The following is a 20822-nucleotide window of genomic DNA, read 5'->3' on the forward strand; positions in this document are numbered from 1 at the left end:
AAGACCTCTTCGTACATTATGTTCTCCTAGTAGCAGGACACCTATTGCGTAAGTTTTTCAATAAGTAACAGGTGTAGTATTAGGAAAAGAAACACCTCCTCGCACTCATATGATCCTGATACAGATTTGGCAAATTTTTAAATCGAATGAAAGCTTTGAAATAATTCTGACAGTGCTAGAAAAAGACCTCTTCGTACATTATGTTCTCCTAGTAGCACGACATCTTTTGCATAAGTTTTTCGACCAGTATCAGGTGTAGTATTAGGAAAAGAAACACCTCCTCGCACTCATATGATCCTGATACAGAATTGGTAAATTTTTAAATAGAATCAAAGCTTTGAAATAATTCTGACAGAGCTAGAAAAAGACCTCTTCGTACATTATGTTCTCCTAGTAGCACGACACCTTTTGCGTAAGTTTTTCAATAAGTAACAGGTGTAGTATTAGGAAAAGAAACACCTCCTCGCACTCATATGATCCTGATACAGATTTGGCAAATTTTTAAATCGAATAAAAGATTTGAAGTAATTCTGACAGTGCTAGAAAAAGACCTCTTCGTACATTATGTTCTCCTAGTAGCAGGACACCTTTTGCGTAAGTTTTTCAATAAGTAACAGGTGTAGTATTAGGAAAAGAAACACCTCCTCGCACTCATATGATCCTGATACAGATTGGCAAATTTTTAAATCGAATGAAAGCTTTGAAATAATTCTGACAGTGCTAGAAAAAGACCTCTTCGTACATTATGTTCTCCTAGTAGCACGACACCTTTTGCATAAGTTTGTCGACAAGTAACAGGTGTAGTATTAGGAAAAGAAACACCTCCTCGCACTCATATGATCCTGATACAGAATTGGCAAATTTTTAAATCGAATGAAACTTTGAAATAATTCTGACAGATATAGAAAAGTACCTCTTCGTGTATTATGTTCTCCTAGTAGCACGACACCTTCTGCATAAGTTTGTTGACAAGTAACAGGTGTAGTATTAGGAAAAGAAACACCTTCTAGCATTCATATGATCCTGATACAGAATTGGCAAATTTTTAAAGCGAATGAAAGGTTTGAAACAATTCTGACAGACCTAGAAAAGGACCTCTTCGTATATTCATGTTCTCCTAGTAGCACGACACCTTTTGCATAAGTTTGTTGACAAGTAACAGGTGTAGTATTAGGAAAAGAAACACCTCCTCGCACCCATATGATCCTGATATAGAATTGGCAAATTTTTAAAGCGAATGAAAGCTTTGAAATAATTCTGACAGAGCTAGAAAAGACCTCTTCGTATATTATGTTCTCCTAGTAGCACGACACCTTTTGCATAGTTTGTCGACAAGTAACAGGTGTAGTATTAGGAAAAGAAACACCTCCTCGCACTCATATGATCCTGATACAGAATTGGCAAATTTTTAAATCGAATGAAAGCTTTGAAATAATTCTGACAGAGCTAGAAAAAGACCTCTTCGTATATTATGTTCTCCTAGTAGCACGACACCTTTTGCATAAGTTTGTCGACAAGTAACAGGTGTAGTATTAGGAAAAGAAAACCTCCTCGCACTCATATGATCCTGATACAGAATGGGCAAATTTTTAAATCGAATGAAAGCTTTGAAATAATTCTGACAGAGTAGAAAAAGACCTCTTCATATATTATGTTCTCCTAGTAGCACGACACCTTTTGCATAGTTTTGTCGAAAAGTAACAGGTGTAGTATTAGGAAAAGAAACACCTCCTCGCACTCATATGATCCTGATACAGAATTGGCAAATTTTTAAATCGAATGAAAGCTTTGAAATAATTCTGACAGAGATAGAAGTAGACCTCTTCGTATATTATGTTCTCCTAGTAGCACGACACCTTTTGCATAAGTTAGTCGACAAGTAACAGGTGTAGTATTAGGAAAAGAAAGACCTCCTCGCCCTCATATGATCCTGATACAGAATTGGCAAATTTTAAATCGAATGAAAGCTTTGAAATAATTCTGACAGAGATAGAAAAAGACCTCTTCATATATTATGTTCTCCTAGTAGCACGACACCTTTTGCATAGTTTTGTCGAAAAGTAACAGGTGTAGTATTAAGAAAAGAAACACCTCCTCGCACTCATATGATCCTGATACAGAATTGGCAAATTTTTAAATCGAATGAAAGCTTTGAAATAATTCTGACAGAGATAGAAAAAGACCTCTTCATATATTATGTTCTCCTAGTAGCACGACACCTTTTGCATAGTTTTGTCGAAAAGTAACAGGTGTAGTATTAAAAACAGAAACACCTCCTCGCACTCATATGATCCTGATACAGAATTGGCAAATTTTTAAATCGAATGAAAGCTTTGAAATAATTCTGACAGAGATAGAAATAGACCTCTTCGTATATTATGTTCTCCTAGTAGCACGACTCCTTTTGCATTAGTTTGTCGACAAGTAACAGGTGTAGTATTAGGTAAAGAAACACCTCCTCGCACTCATATGATCCTGATACAGAATTGGCAAGTTTTTAAATCGAATGAAGGCTTTGAAATAATTCTGACAGAGCTAGAAAATGACCTCTTCGCATATTATGTTCTCCTAGTAGCACGACAACTTTTGCATAAGTTTTGTCGACAAGTAACAGGTGTAGTATTAGGAAAAGAAACACCTCCTCGCACTCATATGTCCTGATACAGAATTGGCAAATTTTTAAATCGAATGAAAGTTTTGAAATAATTCTGACAGAGCTAGAAAAAAGCCTCTTCGGATATTATGTTCTCCTAATAGCACGACACCCTTTGCATTAGTTTGTCGACAAGTAACAGGTGTAGTATTAGGTAAAGAAACACCTCCTCGCACTCATATGATCCTGATACAGAATTGGCAAGTTTTTAAATCGAATGAAGGCTTTGAAATAATTCTGACAGAGCTAGAAAAAGACCTCTTCGTATATTATGTTCTCCTAGTAGCACGACACCTTTTGCATAAGTTTGTCGACAAGTAACAGGTGTAGTATTAGGAAAAGAAACACCTCCTCGCACTCATATGATCCTGATACAGAATTGGCAAATTTTTAAATCGAATGAAAGCTTTGAAATAATTCTGACAGAGCTAGAAAAAGACCTCTTCGTATATTATGTTCTCCTAGTAGCACGACACCTTTTGCATTTGTTTGTCGACAAGTAACAGGTGGGTATTAGGAAAGGAAACACCTCCTCGCACTCATATGATCCTGATACAGAATTGGCAAATTTTTAAATCGAATGAAAGCTTTGAAATAATTCTGACAGAGCTAGAAAAAGACCTCTTCGAATATTATGTTCTCCTAGTAGCACGACACCTTTTGCATTTGTTTGTCGACAAGTAACAAGTGTAGTATTAGGAAAAGAAGCACCTCCTCGCACTCATATGATCCTGATACAGAATTGGCAAATTTTTAAATCGAATGAAAGCTTTGAAATAATTCTGACAGAGATAGAAAAAGACCTCTTCATATATTGTGTTCTCCTAGTTGCACGACACCTTTTGCATAGTTTTGTCGAAAAGTAACAGGTGTAGTATTAAAAACAGAAACACCTCCTCGCACTCATATGATCCTGATACAGAATTGGCAAATTTTTAAATCGAATGAAAGCTTTGAAATAATTCTGACAGAGATAGAAATAGACCTCTTCGTATATTATGTTCTCCTAGTAGCACGACACCTTTTGCATTAGTTTGTCGACAAGTAACAGGTGTAGTATTAGGAAAAGAAGCACCTCCTCGCACTCATATGATCCTGATACAGAATTGGCAAATTTTTAAATCGAATGAAAGCTTTGAAATAATTCTGACAGAGCTAGAAAAAGACCTCTTCGTATATTATGTTCTCCTAGTAGCACGACACCTTTTGCATTTGTTTGTCGACAAGTAACAGGTGGGTATTAGGAAAGGAAACACCTCCTCGCACTCATATGATCCTGATACAGAATTGGCAAATTTTTAAATCGAATGAAAGCTTTGAAATAATTCTGACAGAGCTAAAAAAAAGACCTCTTCGTAATATTATGTTCTCCTAGTAGCACGACACCTTTTGCATTTGTTTGTCGACAAGTAACAGGTGGGTATTAGGAAAGGAAACACCTCCTCGCACTCATATGATCCTGATACAGAATTGGCAAATTTTAAAGCGAATGAAAGCTTTGAAATAATTCTGACAGAGCTAGAAAAAGACCTCTTCGTATATTATGTTCTCCTAGTAGCACGACACCTTTTGCATTTGTTTGTCGACAAGTAACAGGTGTAGTATTAGGAAAGGAAACACCTCCTCGCACTCATATGATCCTGATACAGAATTGGCAAATTTTAAATCGAATGAAAGCTTTGAAATAATTCTGACAGAGCTAGAAAAAGACCTCTTCGTATATTATGTTCTCCTAGTAGCACGACACCTTTTGCATAAGTTTGTCGACAAGTAACAGGTGTAGTATTAGGAAAAGAAACACCTCCTCGCACTCATATGATCCTGATACAGAATTGGCAAAGTTTTAAAGCGAATGAAAGCTTTGAAATAATTCTGACAGAGCTAGAAAAAGTCCTCTTCGTACATTATGTTCTCCTAGTAGCACGACACCTTTTTCATAAGTTTTTCGACAAGTAACAGGTGTAGTATTAGGAAAATAAACACCTCTTCGCACTCATATGATCCTGATACAGAATTGGCAAATTTTAAATAGAATCAAAGCTTTGAAATAATTCTCACAGAGCTAGAAAAAGACCTCTTCGTAAATTATGTTCTCCTAGTAGCACGACACCTTTTGCATAAGTTTTTCGATAAGTAACAGGTGTAGTATTAGGATAAGAAACACCTCCTCGCACTCATATGATCCTGATACAGAATTGGCACATTTTTAAACCGAATGAAAGCTTTGAAATAATTCTGACAGAGCTAGAAAAAGACCTCTTCGTACATTATGTTCTCCTAGTAGCACGACACCTTTTTCATAAGTTTTTCGACAAGTAACAGGTGTAGTATTAGGAAAAGAAACACCTCTTCGCACTCATATGATCCTGATACAGAATTGGCACATTTTTAAACCGAATGAAAGCTTTGAAATAATTCTGACAGAGCTAGAAAAAGACCTCTAATCTGAGACAATTTTTTTTTCAGGCCTCAAAAAAAGGCAGTGTATACACTTTCTTTTTTACCAAAAACGACTGCACCAAAATTTCTCGGGAAAACTCTTTTTAGTACTAATTTTGGTGCATAGATACCAAAATGAGTCGTACTTTTTCGATTAGGGTGGTAGTTAGGTTAGCTCAAAAATCTGGTATCAGGAGAATATAATGTGCGAGGAGATTGAAAGTTAAAATAAAATTTTAGTGAGGTTAGGTTAGAGTGGTAGTTAGGTTAGCTCAAAAATCTGGTATCAGGAGAATATGATGTGCGAGGAGGTTGAAAGTTAAAATAAAATTCTAGTGAGGTTAGGTTAGAGTGCTAGTTAGGTTAGGTCAGATTAGTTTGGGCGTTTTAAATTTTTTCAATCTTGTATCTAACCTAACTCACATGAACCTTAACTCACAAAAGTCTTTAAAATGATCACCGATTTAAAATTCTTATTTATTGCGGCGTACTCTTATGGCGATTTAACTCGTATATTGCGAACATATACTTTATTAAAATTGTCAAAAAATCTGTACGAACGGCCGTCCCTTCATTCGCCCTGTCCTATGGCAATCCAAAAACGCTGACCCAAAGGAATAGGCTATAATACAGGAGCGAAAAGTTTAATTTTGCGAGTTTCGTGGTTTACTCCTTTGACAGGGGAAGGCACAAATCCCAAAATGTTTATAGCCTTGCCTGAGTTTTTGGTAATATTAAAATAATCCGAATAGAATACATTGTTAGGACATCTGTCGTTATTATTGTGGACTGACATTTTATCGATAAAACCAGGACACTTTGTTTCCAACATTAGTTTAGTTGCAACCTACACCTCAAAGATGTCGCCACTCTACTTGTTTTGTATACTTTATGAAACTAACGTTAGATGTCAGAGCGCTCATTTTAAAAACCATAGACGCTTCCATAGATATATGAAATTTTAACCTCAAAGGCATAAATGAATGTTTGTTTATTTTATAGTCGAAAATTAAACTTTATCATTCCTTTCCCGTTTACAGGTTTAAATTTTGGAACTGGCACCTGGGAATGACAGGAAAGCGGCAGACTCGGGCATTGCGGAAAATGATACTGATCGCTCTGTGTTGTCCGATCGGAAGACTGGTAGTTCTCGATGGGTGAGAAATGTTAGCATTGAATTCGGACAACACAAATTGAAAAGGGAAAGGCTTTGTAACCAAAACAGGAGGACACGTTGAAGCACTCGCAGAAAACCCATTCAAACTTTTCAACGTTAAAATCGGAACGATTACGTGATTGCAGCAGCTGCCGATGGTGTGAAGCTATTCGTTAAACAATTGAGCCTTGAGTTCATTCGACAGAACTAAAGTTATAAAAATGGTAGTGAAATTGGCAGCGAAACGGAGCGAAAGTGTTACGCAGTTTGCAAGCACCCAAAAATGTGTTATTTGTGCGATCTTCGTGTGAAAGTTGTTGTAAAATGGTTCACTTTAATGTACCTGTATTGAAATTGTTCTTACAAATGCTTTAAATAAACTCCTATGCATAAGAAGTTACGATTTCCAAAAACAAATGTTCGTTTTCTGTTAATTGAGCATGATGTGTTGCCTACAAACCAGGCTACACAAATATCGAGTACCCATATTCAAATTTCGGGATTTGCATGCTTATCCCCAATTAAGTACATGAAGGACACCGTAATGAGATAAGTGCTATTGCTACCCACTGCCGAAATGTTACAAAATAGTCACCAAAACGAGCCCCTTTTTGCATAGAGGTTACATATGGAAACATAACTTTCCGACATCTAACGTTAGTTTAATGAACTCAAAGCTCCTGTGTTAAAAAAAAATCTGTTTCGTGCCAGTGGTGACATCTGTCCCTAAGCTTAAACAACTAAAACAATGGTAATAAAGAGGTGCCCTAGATTAATTGGTAACATCCGAGTCTGACTTAATTACGGCAGATGTCAGGACGAAAGTTAACTATCGTAACTATCTCACTGGATAGTTAAAATGTCCCTTTATCGTCTTATACAATAAATAGCAATTATTTACAAAACCAAGTTACATGAAAATTGAGAGGCTAAAAGTATAACACTGTTGTTTTGAGAAGGTCCGAAAAACCACTCCTTTCAAGCACTATAACGCTATCTTCCGCGAGGGGACGACACTCAGAAACCATCACATTTATGCCTTTTCAAATCGACTTTCCGCAGCGTCTTAAAATCGCACCGTTCGCAATGGATGATCGGTGTAATTAAATGGCACTTCTTGTGACACATCAGATTGCTGGCCTTCGCGCAGCTAAAACTGCACATGTCGCACTTGTGTGGCTTCTCGCCGGTGTGCGTTCTGATGTGATCCGTCAGGTTGTAGCTGTTGAACGTTCGATACTCGCACTTCGGGCACTTGAAGTTCTTCTCGCCGGTGTGTCTGTACATGTGCGCCTGCAGGTTGGCCAAAAGGGTCGTGCTGTGGTCGCAGAACGTGCACTTGAAGGGTCGTTCGCCTGTGTGCGCCCGTATGTGCGCGACCAGGGCGGAGTAGCGATTGGTTTTGTAACCGCACCGATCGCACATGTGTCGCTTGTTGAGTAAATCTTTGCGGTGGATGTTGAAGATGTGCTTCTTAAGGGTGGCCTTACGCGCGAAGGACGACTTACACGAGTCGCAAGCGAACGGTTTGACGCCCGTGTGCGAAATTGCGTGCTTTTTTAAACTGGAAGCGTCGCGCGCCGCGTAGTTGCACTTATCACACTTGTACGGTCTTGCGTCCTGGTGCACTAAAACGTGATACTTAAAACACTCCCGATTGTTCGAACCGTAATTGCAGTCTCCACATTGGAAGAGGTGAGGGAACGAGTGTCCCTTACGGTGCACCTGGTACTTCGAATGTTTGTCGGTCTGAAACGGACACTGATCGCAGCTGTGCGTTTTGGCGACTTTGTGCGTTCGAAGGTGCGATTCCCACTTCGATTTCTCCACGTACGCGTTGTCGCACAGCGTGCATTTCACGTAGCTTCGTGCCGCGCTCCCAAACGAACTTTGGGGAATAGCTCGACTGCACGTGTCGCATTTGTTTGAACGAGTCGGAGTCGCTCTCTCGAACTGGGCGTTGCAAATGGGGCAGGTCTGCTTTTGAACTGAACAGGCGGCGACTTCCGTATTGAAAACCATTTCGTCGTCGTCCACCACTTCCAAACATTCCACTTTCACTTTCTCGATGCCGAAATAATCGGGGCCATCCCTAAAAGGTTCAGAGTTAACATGAAAAGTCGTATTTTCTTCACCGACTGCCCCATTGTTTTCCATTTTTGTTGTATTTTTTTTCGAATAATTTGTTAGGTTAGGTCACTAATTTACAGTGCATTTTACATACGCATTGAAACCCCTACAGATAGTAAGGCATATACTTAACTTTTTTCATACAATTCCACATAGGCGTACGCCAATTTTGTGTAATACAGGTTCATTTTATCCAAAGGGATGGGGTTGAAATCAGTTCAATCTGCATTTTCCTACACCTACGTATACTGGGGATGTTCTCCTACAAAGAACTATCGTAATTTCAGGCTAGTTTGTTAGCTGGTGATACCTTAGATGGTCCCTTTTCCAAAATTATGACCTCCCGACACGAAAATTTACAGGCCCGCTGAGGAGTTTCCAAGGATTTAAGGACTTACAGGGGAAGATGTAAACAGTCCTCTTTAAATGAGCAGAGCTTTACTTTTCATCTGAAACACAGCATCCTAACTTTTCGTGGCGTGATGGCGTGTGGAATTCGATCACAACCGCAACGTACACATTTAAATGGATTTTCTCCAGTGCGACTTCCAAAGTGATCTGCTTTTTTTCCGCAGATTAAATCTGTCCTCGACGGATTTACACGAAAGGTCTCGAACGTGTCTCGCCAAATCGGTCATGAGCGAAAACCTCATCCTGCACTTTTCGCATGAGAAGCACTTGGGGTGTATTTCGACGTGGTCTCTCAGTAGCGAGTGCCACCGAGCGCTGAACGTGCACTGGTCACATTTAAACGGCCTGTAGTCCTTAGCATGAACGACGAGGTGTTTCAGAAGAACGTTCTTCTGTTTCGTACGGTACGCACAATCGTGACAGCGGTACACGTGTTTGGACTTTGTTAGTTCGTGTTGATTCACACACGGAGTGCTACATCTAGTATCCTCGTCAATAAAACAACTAGATATTTCCGTATTGAAAGCGATGTCGACATTATTTACAATCTCCAAGTGTTCCGCCTCTTGTTTTATCACATCCCCATCAGTATAGTTGAGAATCTCCTCGAAAGGTAGGGATTTCGCACGGAGTTGGAGTACTAAGCGTTCTGTGCCAACGCATTGCTCCTTGAATGCGTAAGTCGATTTGAGCGACTGGAGGCACTGTTCGCAACAGCAGGGATTGATCGGAATGGTCAAATCCTGAAAAGTGACTGCTATAAGAGGAAAGTGTCGAGTACTCACAATGTCCAAAAGACAGCCCTTGAGGATCTCTTCCTGCTCCTTTAAAGGATGGCATTTTGCATTTGGAGGGATGAGCTTTAAACACAATCTGCACATAATTGAATTTGCATCCATTTTGTTGAAATTTCTTCTGACCACAAGGAAATGATTCAAAAGTTTTAGGTTTTCCGTTGGAGGGAAGATGGCCGACGCAAGTTACAGTGTTGCAGGGTTGAAAAAGGTTGCGTCCAACCTTGCAGAAGTTATATACAGGGTGTAACAGGGTTTGGTTTCGTACCATTTTTTGAACGGCTCTTATTTTAAAAAGGTAAGGGGGCAACGTAAAGGAACTCATAACTTCCAAAAAACAAAGATCTCGAATGAGGAAAGGTAATGAAAGAAATCTAAAAGTAAATTGAATGTTTGTTTTTACTTTAAATTCGTTTGAGTGGCTTTTCACCTGTGTGAATTTTAAGTGTGGGAAGTTTCGCGGACCTGAAATGAACGGCAAGAATGTGCTTCTTCACGTTCGCCTTGCGCGAAAACGTCGCTTTACACTGATCACATAAAAAAGGCCTCATGTTCCTGTGCTTATTTAAATGCGACTTCAAATTTGAAAGCCGCCGAGATTTATAATCGCAACTGTCGCACCTGTACGGCTTGAAATCGGCGTGTATCTTGACGTGCTGGGCGAGGTTGTCTTTGCGATTGGTGCAGTAATTGCAATCGTAACACTGGAAAGGTTTCAGCTGCACGTGCGCCTGAAGATGTGAACGGTGACGGTGCTTGTAGACGGTTACAAACTCGCACTGTTCGCATTTGTACTTTTCCCTGCGGTCGACAACCCTCCTTTTGCGGTTGATCAGCGTATTTACGGGGAAACCACGTCGATTACGCTTGAAGAGTTTGCGTCGACAATCCCGACATCTAAAGAATTTTATGATTATGCGTCGACGACGTAAACGGTTAGGAGCCTCCTCTTTAACATTAGTGGTATTTCCAGTATTCAAATCGACGTCGCCATCCTCTGTGCGTTCCAAATGTTCCGACTTCCCCTTGACATATTCTAAAACATTGTCTGTTGTGATTGGTCCATGCTCATCAGCAAGCTCTTGCAGGAGGCGTTTGGTCGTAAGGAACCGCCGTTTGAACGCGTACATCGACTGAATGTCATCGAAGCATCGTTGGCACGATATGGGCTCAAGGGGAATGTGCAAGTTCTGAAAGTAAATGTTAGTCACATAAAAAGACTTGGAGCTACTCACAAGTTCTGGTAGACAGTCTAAGAGATCCTTTTCTAGGTCTTTCACCAAATGAAGTTCGGAGTTAAGCGGAATAAAGGCCAAACAGAATCGACAAATATTCTTACCTGCTTCCTCCATTTTGTACGAAAACGCAATGAATTTTCTTTCGTGAAGATATCGTTATCTGTCTTTGCATTCATTGCAAAAGGAGATACGTGCAATCGCATGTTGAAAGTAAAAAACAAATTTACAAGTTGCGTTATGTATGCAAATGAATTGAAGTGAGATTAGCTGCAAATGAATTGAAGTGAGATTAGCTGCAAATGAATTGAAGTGAGATTAGCTGCAAATGAATTGAAGCGAGATTAGCTGCAATTGTTTCAACACGTTATGATAACCACTTCCGAATAATGCAATTGCATACAGGATGAGTCAAAAGCATAAAATTTAATTTTTTAAATATTAAAAGCACTTGTAGATGAATCCTGTTAGATAGACAGTGACGGACCACATGCTTGATAGTTTCATCTGCCTCGCAAAAGAACCTACACGTGGTCCCCTACAAGACAAATGTTGCGCAGGTGATAGTTGACCATCCACTGCCCCACGAGGACTCCAGTGATCCTAATCTGGCTTCAAAAGGTAGGCTCGGGCCCCACCACTGCCTTTCCGAGCCAGTTCGTTCTCTTTCACAGTGTTTGGAAGTGGATCTAGTACCAGGACATCCGATGAGCTCATCTATGTCGTCGCAATTGATTGATGATATAATGACCCTGCTTCAGAGCATAAAGCAGAGGATAAAGCTCCCAGTGACTAAGTAAATAGTGCAAGTTCTTTGGATTCTTCAGTTCCTTCACTTTTGTGATTCAGACTACTTAATCTTTTCAATTTTTGGATAAGAACTCCCGATGCTATGTCTTGATATTCTTAAGAACTGTTCAAGCATGACTGATATTCTTCAATTGTTTTTGATTTATAAAATTTTTTACATCCTGAAGATTCCTGGTCCCCTTTGTTTATTAATTGTTTCAATACCTTCTCGGGCAACAAATTCTCCCAATACAAATGCATTCAAAAAGTACAGCCAAAGGACAATATTAACCTGAGATTAATAAACAGTCCTCCTATTGAAACATTTCTCTTGATCCTATGAATATTATATTCTCCTGATGCAAAACCTGTAAAGACTTAAATTAACACTTATCTTCTTATTTCTGTAGTCCATAACCGAGCATTACATTCTCTGTCTATGCTAAATGCAGGAGCTGATTTTACAAGCAACACCTTGTATATAAAATGTGTATTAGCATAAACAATATTATGTATAAATCAAAAAAATGTATTCTATGGCCGAAATGTAAACATAACCTAAGAATCTTAAATCGATCAACCCTTCCTTTTGTCCAAGAAGCCTTTGTTTTCTCTACCTGAAAGTGGCCCTAAATGATTTGTGCATCTGGTCAAACTGCACGATGTTCTCCACAGGTAGGCCTCTCATTCGTCCTAATCATTTTCAATCAAACTGTCATAGTCACCAGCATTATTCACGTCCCACGAATGTACGATGTTGCAGTTGCATCAATTGGGCTTTAGCAACGATGATTACCGATCGAGATACTTCCTCAACGTTTACAGGGGGAATGTGGCCGCTAACGTTTTGAGGTCATTGTAGCGAGTCGAATAAAGTAGATTAGTTTTTGTTTTTTAAAATTTATGTATGGCTTTTTTCCAGTGTGAGTGCAATGTGCATTGATTCTTTTCGTCAGTGTGTTTTTGGCTTTCGAGTCGTTACACTTGCAAGCAACCTTTGGTTTCTTTAAAACAAATTTGAAAAGTCTACTTCTGTGAAGGGTCTTACATTGCACAACCCTGTATATAAAATCAATATGCAACAGTCAACAAATTTAAAACATAACCTCAGAATTCAAAATGTCGAGGTAGATTACATTGCACATTTGTGTTTTTTAAAGTCGAGCTTGTTGATGGTTTTAAAATCGCACCCGTTGCATTCCATCATCGACTTCGTTAGGTGCCGCTTTCGGTGCGTGCTCAACGTCGTCGCCTGAGTGCAAGAGTAATTGCATTCGACGCACTTGTACGGCTTCTCCCCTGTGTGAGTGCGCATGTGCGTCTTTAACGACGCGTTAGTTGTCGCGGCGTACTTGCACTTGTTACACTTGAAGTTCTTTTCGCCCGTATGTCTTCGCATGTGCACGCGTAGGTGCGACTTTTGGGTCGAACGATAATCGCACACGTCGCACTTGAATGGCTTTTCGCCGGTGTGCGAGCGAGTGTGGTCCTTTAGGGCCTGGGAGGAGTCCGTACGGTAATTGCACTGTTCGCATTTGTGCCGTTTTTCCACGGTGCCTTTAAAGTGGACGGCGAGAATGTGCTTTTTCATGTTGGATTTGTTGGAGAAGCTCGTTTTGCAGTGTTCACATGCGAAGGGTTTGATGTTGAGGTGCCTTTTTAAATGCGTGCGCAAGTTGGAACGTTGTCGCGAGGAGTAATTGCATTTGTCACACTTGTAGGGCTTTTCGTGCGAGTGTATACGCATGTGCAATTCTAACATCGCCTTTGTCGACGTTCCAAAATCGCACAGCTGGCACTGATGATTGTGAATCCCGGCGTGCTTCTGCAGGTGGCCCTTTAGCACCGAACGGGCACGCGTGCTGAAATCGCACTGACTACACTGAAATGGCTTTTCTCCCCTGTGAACCATCATGTGATAAATCAACGTGTCCTTGCGATTCGTGGTGTAATCGCAATTTGCGCACTGTAACGGCTTCTCGTTCGCGTGCGACTGCAAGTGCAGCTTGTATTTATCGGGGTGGGCCGTTTTAAACTCGCACTTATCGCACGAGTGGGGTTTTTCCCCTGTATGCACCCGCATATGGGGCACCAATGACGACTTCTTCACGCACGTGTAGCTACAAAGAGTGCACTTGAACGGCTTAACACCCGAGTGGATCTTCTTGTGGGCAGTCAACGTGAAATTATGGGGAGTTGAGTAATCGCAAGTGTCACATTTAAAAACGACGGTCCTCTTGTGCGTTTTCAAATGGGCCAAGATCTTCCGCCGACTATCGCACTTGGAATTGCAAGTAAAACAAACGAACACGGTCTCCTCGTCATTCGAAGCGGTCGGTACATCGTTATTGAAGTCGATCTCCGAGTCGTCGATCACCTCGAGCTCGACCACTTCGGTCTTCACCCGGCTGAGGTTGACGTACTTTACGGCGTCCGCGAATGGTATGGATTTCCGCCTGAGATCTTGGACGAGATCTTCGGTCATGAGACATAGCTGCTTGAAGGAGTACATCGCCTTGATCGACACGAGGCATTCGTCGCAGGAGAGGGGGTTGGCCGGAATCGACAAGTCCTGAAAGATTGTGCTAGTTTCGAACAGAGCGAGTGAGCTACTTACGATCTCCGGCAGGCATTCTAAGAGCTTCCGTTCGAGCTCTTTTAAAATGTGGCGTTTGCCATTAGTTGGAATCAGTTTTAAACAAATCCTACAGAGATTTTTATCTTGTTCTTCTTCCATCTTGTTGTTGTTCGAGTGGGAGTGCCAAGCCACGTCGGGTGTTGTTGCATTTTCTGCTTGGAGTCGTTGAACTCTGGCAATAAATGCAGGTCCGCACGTTTGGTTGCCTGCATTTAGAGACGAAGGAGATCGATTTTATCGATCCATTTCAAAAATCTTCGCTTAAAGACCAAAAACAACCGTCTCGTGTTGTCTTGGGAGCCTTGAGCACATTGTGAACCAAAATTGTGTTCAAATTCATGCTTTCCTGATAGTAATTCTTGCAGCAGAATTGAGTATCAGGAGCACATCAGGACTACAAACAAACTCCAAACTGATTGTAAAATCCCTTGCGGTAGTAATAGGTTCTTTTAGTCGTATCAGCAATCTGGAAACGTAGGTAGTATTAGGAGAACAGAAGCGCAGTCTTTGTGGTATAGCACGTCCTATGTGCTTTCTGATTTCTTTACGTTCTAAAAGGATCACGGACCGAATTTATACTTTCCCGATAGCAATTCTTGAAGCAGTATCAGGAGCACAGCATTACGATCTACGTTTTCGCAAAAGATAAGATACCTTTGACCGGCTGGCTGGCTGGCAGCAGATGCAGGCTCGGCTCGTAGAAGAACGGTTGTAGAAAGACGAGGAGTGTGCGTGTACCTATCGGCGCCGTGTAATTAACAACTGTAGAAATGGGGCTACATGATGTGGGGTCAAAACTTCAAAGGCGAATTGCGGATAAACCGGACGTTGGAAGTGGGTACCGACAAAGGGACAAGTTCTTATTCATGGCGGAGTCAAAACTAGTTTATAGAATACTGATCTGCCATACAAAAATGTTCTGAAGTCTCACACGAGGACTGTGATAATTTTTTGGCCGTGGGTAAAAGTCGTTTGCCGCCGTGGACGTAGAGGGGCGAGTCTGCGGAAGGGTCCAAGTTATGCCGAACTCGCCGATTACTGAGCGAAAAAAATGCGGGTCGATTTCGTTGCGAGACATGCAGACATGAATGTATCAGGAGCACAGCGCTAAATATACCCCCCTCGGCCGCCGCCGATGGTTTTCTAAACTTTTAGAAGGAAATTAGATAGTTTTTCCTACAAAATGTTAACTCGTACTGACGACGATTAATATTTTGAAGGGAGTATACATCACCAGGGTGCGTGGGGGGTAGAAATATCCCCCAGGCAAAAGAAACTTCGACTGCTCTTCCTCGAGAATGATGACAAAGACTGATTGAAAATGTCTTGGGGGGTGGGGGGGATGCAACACAGGATAATACCCGAAAGTCTTTTCCCTGGGGGGGGGGTATTCCATACCTCCTACACTCCCGGTGGGTAGATATTTTCGTGGTTGCAAAACGTTTAGAAAGAGCTTCGATAGATTTTCATCAAATGATGACACGTACTGGCGGGTGTGAATATTTTGAAGGGAGTATACATCATGGGGGGGGGGGGGGGGGTACGGAATATCCCCCAGGCAACAGAAACTTCGATCGCTCTTCCTCGAGAATGATGATGGCACAAACGGACTGTAAATGTCTTGGGGAGAGGATGCATCACCTGGTAAGACTCGAAGTCTTTTCACCTGGGGGGTAATTCCATACCCCCCCCCCCGGACCCCCGGTGGTAAGTATGTTCGTGTTTCAAAACGTTTACAAAGACTTCGATGGTTTTTTGTGACCAAATCGATACACGTACTGGCGGGTGTTAATAATTTGAAGGGAGTATACATCAAATCGGGGGGGGGGGGGGGCGGAAAGTATTTCCCTGGGGGGGTATTTCATAACCCAGATCGCGGAATAAGCATGCATAAAGAAAGGGCCGGTGCGTTGCAGTGACTTACCCCTTCGAATTAACCACTCCTGATAGCATTCTGAAACAGTAATAACCGTACAGGAGCACAGCAACCAAACTGCAAACTGCTTTTCATATCATAATATAGAACTTGGATACGGCAATAGTGCGTCCTGATTTCTTTTGTTTTCTCAAGAATCGCAGAATCAGGAGCACAGCGAAAGTAAGAGAGGTGCGTTGCAAACGACTTACCCGTCCGAATTTATTCTTTCCTGGTACTAATTCTTGAAGCAGACTAGTGATTCAGGACTACAAACTGCCAATTGATAAAATCTCTTGCGGTAATTACAGGTTCCTCAAATCAGATCAACGACCAGGAAATAGTAGTAACAGGAGAACAGAAACGCGGTCCTTGTCGAATGGAATGGCCAAAGTGCTTCCGGATTTTTTCATACTTTCCTGATGACACTCCTGTAAATAAAAACATCTATCAGGACCCCAGCGCCGCAAACAGCTACAAGATTTTTTTTAATAAAATTGTACTAGGAGAATAGAAGAGGAAACCCCACCTCACTCCGCGTTTTATGTTTTCCTGGTTCCACCTGCAATTTGTATTAGTGACGTAGAAGTAAAACATTTTGTTGCATATCTTCCTGACCTGTCTTGGCAAAGCGTTCCTCAAAATGTATTAGGAGCCCAGCCCAACTTAAACTGTATGTCCCTATATCTTGTTATAATAAATTACTAATTATATCAGGCGTTTTATAACAGTAGTTGTAAAAGTGCGTTTTAGTTTCTTTTATTGTCAAGCAATAATTAATTAGCAACGGAAGTATGCTGGAGTGAAAAAACCTGCGCCTGTCACTGCACGAAGGTAAGTGGTGATGGAAAAATAGCGTGACACCTCCTACGGTAACGTAGTACTTATGTACGGTATTCCTGAATCAAATTTCTCTTGCAGAAATTATTGTATCAGGAGCACAGGGTTGCAAGAAGATGAAAATTTGAACTAATTTTTCTTCACAATAATTACCTATTGTATCAGGAGCATTGAATTTGTGACCGCTTTGGTGAAGTATAAACGATCTGAAAGCATGTCCACTGTCGAGAACTTTCGATTGAATACCATGTTTTGCTTCTGGAATCCTGATCCACCTTGCACTTTTTCCGGAGAAAATGATTTTTTTTCCAAAACGCGTTTGCGTCTACTGCTTCTTGTAAAGTAAACGTAATTTTCCCTCTCTCTCACTCCCATAACGGAATTGGCGTGTATACAGTTGGTTTGCTTCAGAGCCGCGGGCAACTTTCAGTATCGCGCTGCTCTCTCGTGCCTGCCTCCATAAATTCCATTATTTTGTTATAAATGAGATATCGACCGGTCGTCTTCCTGAACTTATAGCACTTGGTGGGAATAATATTCGAACAGTTTTCCGCCGAAGCCACATCGAAACTCCTTTCGAGCGATAATTACAACTTTAATGCACGTAACCTTCGTTTCAGTCCAAGTTTTTTAAAGGGAAAAAGATTTTCGTATGCCGATATCCCGGGTGCAAAATGAATATCTATTTGTCAATATTTAACGGCGCCTTACATTTTAAACCACCCTGTACATCAATTTCGGTCTTCGCACATTACCAAAATCAGGAGTGTAAAAGCTCGGTATGGCATGTTAATGGTATACCAGGAGAACAGAACACGAAGTTCGCAAAACAATCTCTAAATAATCACCTCCTTACGAGGAGAACACAACACGCGAAAAGGTGTCTGAATCATTCGTTTCCAATTTACACCGTTTCTGCGTTCCTGATACAGTAATTTTCAAAAGAGAATGTGATAATAGGAGAGTACAGTAGATGAGAAGATGGCTATGACTAAATTATTCGCTCTTTACAGCTTGTTATGTTTCTGTAATCCTGATATCAGGAGCACAGAAGTGTAAAACGGCGTAGATGCATTCTGTAGTGCCTCCTTATGTAATTCGCCCAAAGTGCTATTTTTAGCTTCCAGAAACTTTAACAAATAACAGGAGTGCAGAGGTGCGCCGTGTCTTTGACGTGTCTCCTCTCATTTTCGAAGTCAAAACCCACTTAAAACAAATAAATGTATTAGGGGGTCAGAACGGAAAGGAGCTTTAAGTAGATTAAAGGGTGCTGTCCGTGCAACGTAACGGCTTTAGTCTCACAGAAACATTCCACAAACATCACTAACAGGAGCACAGAGAGGCATAGTGCACCATTTCGCAGTTGAAATGGTGGTGGCTGTTGACTTTTAAAATCTCCCACAAAAATCCCTATGTCAGGAGCACAGGAGGGCAAAGTGTCCTCGTATCACCCATTGAAATGCAAACGTCCCCAAAGCGATCAAATGTATCAGGAGAACAAGAGTCAGAAACTTTAAATGAAAAAAGATATTACTATATACGCACTCGGAAGGTTATCGCTTTCAAAATCACCCAAAAAGGTTGCTGCACCAGAGAGATTCCCCCACTCTAATGGTATTTATCACTCAGAATCTTCCACCAAAATCAATATACCAGGAACACAGGGATGTAGGCCTGCCTAAATGGATCCCTAGGTATTTCCTCATCAGGAGCACAGGAGAGAAAGAAGCTTTGTATGAATTAAAGCTTTTTTTAAAATCTTCCACAAAAATCACTGTATCAGGAGCACATAAGTTCAAAAGTACGTCCTCACGTCATACATTCCTTGGAACTTAAGACGTGCTTAGAATAATCGGTTACACCAGGAGCGCAGGAAAGAAAGAAACTGTGCGGATTCATATTTATAATTTTCCACAAAAGTTCCTATATTAGGAGCATATGAGTGCAACGTAGAGTAAATGGCATTTAAGACGTGCTTAGAATAACCTGCTGTAGCAGGAGCACAGGAAAGAGTGAAATTCTGTGTGGATGAACATTTTTTAAATACTTCCACAAAAGTTACTATATCAGGAGCACATGAGTGCAGCGCAGGGTAAATGGATCACGTCATGCATTCCTTGGACTACGACGTGCTTACTGTTGCACCAGGAGCACAGGAAAGAAGCCCGGGATTAAAACTGCTACACACGTACTCTATAGCTTTAGGAATTCTTCTAGAACACATGAGTGCAATTTAGAGTAAATTGTTTCTAAAGTACCTCCTCACGTCATACGTCCCTAACTTGAAGAATGCTGACAATAATGTGTTCTATCAGGAGCACAACTGCGCGTTGATTAAAATTTGGTTAGAATCTTTCAGAAAAAAGTCAGTATATCAGGAGCATAATGCATGCGCAGGAAAGAGAAGAACTCTGTGCGGATCAATTTCTTTTCAATCTTCCACAAAAGTCATTGTATCAGGGGACACACGAGTGCAATGCAGTTGCATAGATTCTAAAGTATTCTATTAATTTAAAACGGGCTTGGGAAAGAAAAGAGCGAAACTCTTTGCGGATTAAATATTGCACAATAGTCACTATATTAGGAGCACATGAGTGTAATTTAGCGTAAATTGATTCTAAAATCTCCTCACGTAATAAGTTCCTTGGTGTTTGAGATACGATTACAATGATCTGTTTTATCAGGAGTTCAGAAAATAAATAAACTGCGTACCGTTTAAAATGTGCTTAACATATTCCGCAAAAGTCACTATATCAGGAGCACATTAGTGTAATTTAGCGTAAATGGATTCCAAAGTATCCTGTACATCATACATTCCTTGAAATTTAGGGCGTGCTTGTAATAATCTGTTTTATCAGGAGCACAGGAGATAAAAATCTGCGCTTAAAAAAAAATGCTTAAAATCTTCCATAAAAGTCACTGTATCAGGAGCGCATGAGTGCAATGTAGCTAAATAGATTCTAAAGTACTTTATCTATTAATTTAAAACGTACTTAGAATAATCCGTTTTGCCAGAAGCACAGGAAAGATAGAAACTGTGCGGATTACATTTTTTAGCATGTTTCACAAACGTCACTATATTAGGAGCACATGAGTGCATTTTAGTAAATTGATTCTAAAATATCTCGTCACGTAATAAGTTCATGGATATATAAGACGTACTTACAATAATATGTTTTATTAGGAGCACACGAGATTAGAAAAATGAATGTCGATTAAAATTGATAGGAGCAGGCGTGCATAAATGGATTCTAAAGTAAGTGTTAAGTAAGGAGTCACTATATGAGGAGTAATGAGCGCAATGGAGCGTCACTGGAATCTAAAGTGTGACATGAAGTTTAAGATGTGCTTGCTATAACTTGTTGTACAGGACCACAGAAGATGAAGCAGCTCTGTGTGGATTAAAATGGATAAAAATCAGGAGCACATGAGTGCAGTGTAGCAATATAGATTCCAAGGTACTTCATCTGTTAATTTAAAACGTGCTTATAATAATCTGTTGTACCAGGAGAATAGTAAAAAGATAAACTTTGTGCGAATTGAAGATTTTTCACAAAAGTCACTGTATCAGGAGTGCAATAATGCGTACCTGGATTCCCAAGTACATCCTCGTTACATTCATTCCTTGAAATTTAACAGGTGTTTTGAATAATCTGTTGTGCCAGGAGAACAGAAAAGAGAGATGAAATTCTTTAGCTGTAAATGTAGCGTAAATAGAACCTAAAGTATCCTAGAAATCTAAAACGTGCCTACAATAATCTGTTGTATCAGGAGCACATGAGAGAACGGAGCTTTCTGAAAATCTACCACAAAAGTTACTAT

At 40.5% G+C, this 20822-nt stretch overlaps 3 protein-coding genes across 3 annotated transcripts; all 3 read right to left on the reverse strand.

Annotated features, from left to right (window-relative positions):
- Positions 1-6889: 6889 nt before the first annotated feature.
- LOC116162357 (zinc finger protein 729-like) lies at positions 6890-11099 on the reverse strand. Its single transcript, XM_031475974.1, has 4 exons — positions 10819-11099; positions 10000-10773; positions 8996-9532; positions 6890-8438 (listed from the first exon to the last, which is right to left on the reverse strand). Exons 1-4 carry the CDS (start codon positions 10933-10935, stop codon positions 7266-7268), a joined length of 2601 nt encoding a protein of 866 aa, XP_031331834.1. The 5' UTR covers positions 10936-11099; the 3' UTR covers positions 6890-7265.
- On the reverse strand, positions 8800-9983 carry LOC116161091 (zinc finger protein 91-like). The gene is made up of 2 exons (XM_031474300.1): positions 9575-9983; positions 8800-9532 (listed from the first exon to the last, which is right to left on the reverse strand). Exons 1-2 carry the CDS (start codon positions 9686-9688, stop codon positions 8900-8902), a joined length of 747 nt encoding a protein of 248 aa, XP_031330160.1. The 5' UTR covers positions 9689-9983; the 3' UTR covers positions 8800-8899.
- Positions 11100-12686: 1587 nt separating the features above from the next.
- Positions 12687-16562, reverse strand: LOC116161090 (zinc finger protein OZF-like). The gene is made up of 3 exons (XM_031474299.1): positions 16373-16562; positions 14225-14711; positions 12687-14179 (listed from the first exon to the last, which is right to left on the reverse strand). Exons 2-3 carry the CDS (start codon positions 14342-14344, stop codon positions 12740-12742), a joined length of 1560 nt encoding a protein of 519 aa, XP_031330159.1. The 5' UTR covers positions 14345-14711; positions 16373-16562; the 3' UTR covers positions 12687-12739.
- Between the last annotated feature and the right edge of the window lie 4260 nt (positions 16563-20822).

The sequence above is a fragment of the Photinus pyralis genome, unplaced genomic scaffold (genome assembly GCF_008802855.1).
Source record: "Photinus pyralis isolate 1611_PpyrPB1 unplaced genomic scaffold, Ppyr1.3 Ppyr1.4_LG10, whole genome shotgun sequence".
NCBI lineage: Eukaryota > Metazoa > Arthropoda > Insecta > Coleoptera > Lampyridae > Photinus > Photinus pyralis.

What these genes read in the sequence shown, in the direction of transcription:
- LOC116161091 (XM_031474300.1), bottom strand. Translation starts at nt 9,688, where the DNA reads ATGGATGCAAATTCAATTATGTGCAGATTGTGTTTAAAGCTCATCCCT. An exon ending in AGGGCTGTCTTTTGGACATT is followed by an intron (nt 9,533 to 9,574) that starts GTGAGTACTCGA and finishes GTCACTTTTCAG; the next exon opens with GATTTGACCATTCCGATCAA.
- LOC116162357 (XM_031475974.1), bottom strand. Translation starts at nt 10,935, where the DNA reads ATGGAGGAAGCAGGTAAGAATATTTGTCGATTCTGTTTGGCCTTTATT. An exon ending in ACACAGGTGAAAAGCCACTC is followed by an intron (nt 9,533 to 9,999) that starts AAACGAATTTAA and finishes GTCACTTTTCAG; the next exon opens with GATTTGACCATTCCGATCAA. An exon ending in TGACCGATTTGGCGAGACAC is followed by an intron (nt 8,439 to 8,995) that starts GTTCGAGACCTT and finishes TAGTGACCTAAC; the next exon opens with CTAACAAATTATTCGAAAAA.
- LOC116161090 (XM_031474299.1), bottom strand. Translation starts at nt 14,344, where the DNA reads ATGGAAGAAGAACAAGATAAAAATCTCTGTAGGATTTGTTTAAAACTG. An exon ending in TAGAATGCCTGCCGGAGATC is followed by an intron (nt 14,180 to 14,224) that starts GTAAGTAGCTCA and finishes ACAATCTTTCAG; the next exon opens with GACTTGTCGATTCCGGCCAA.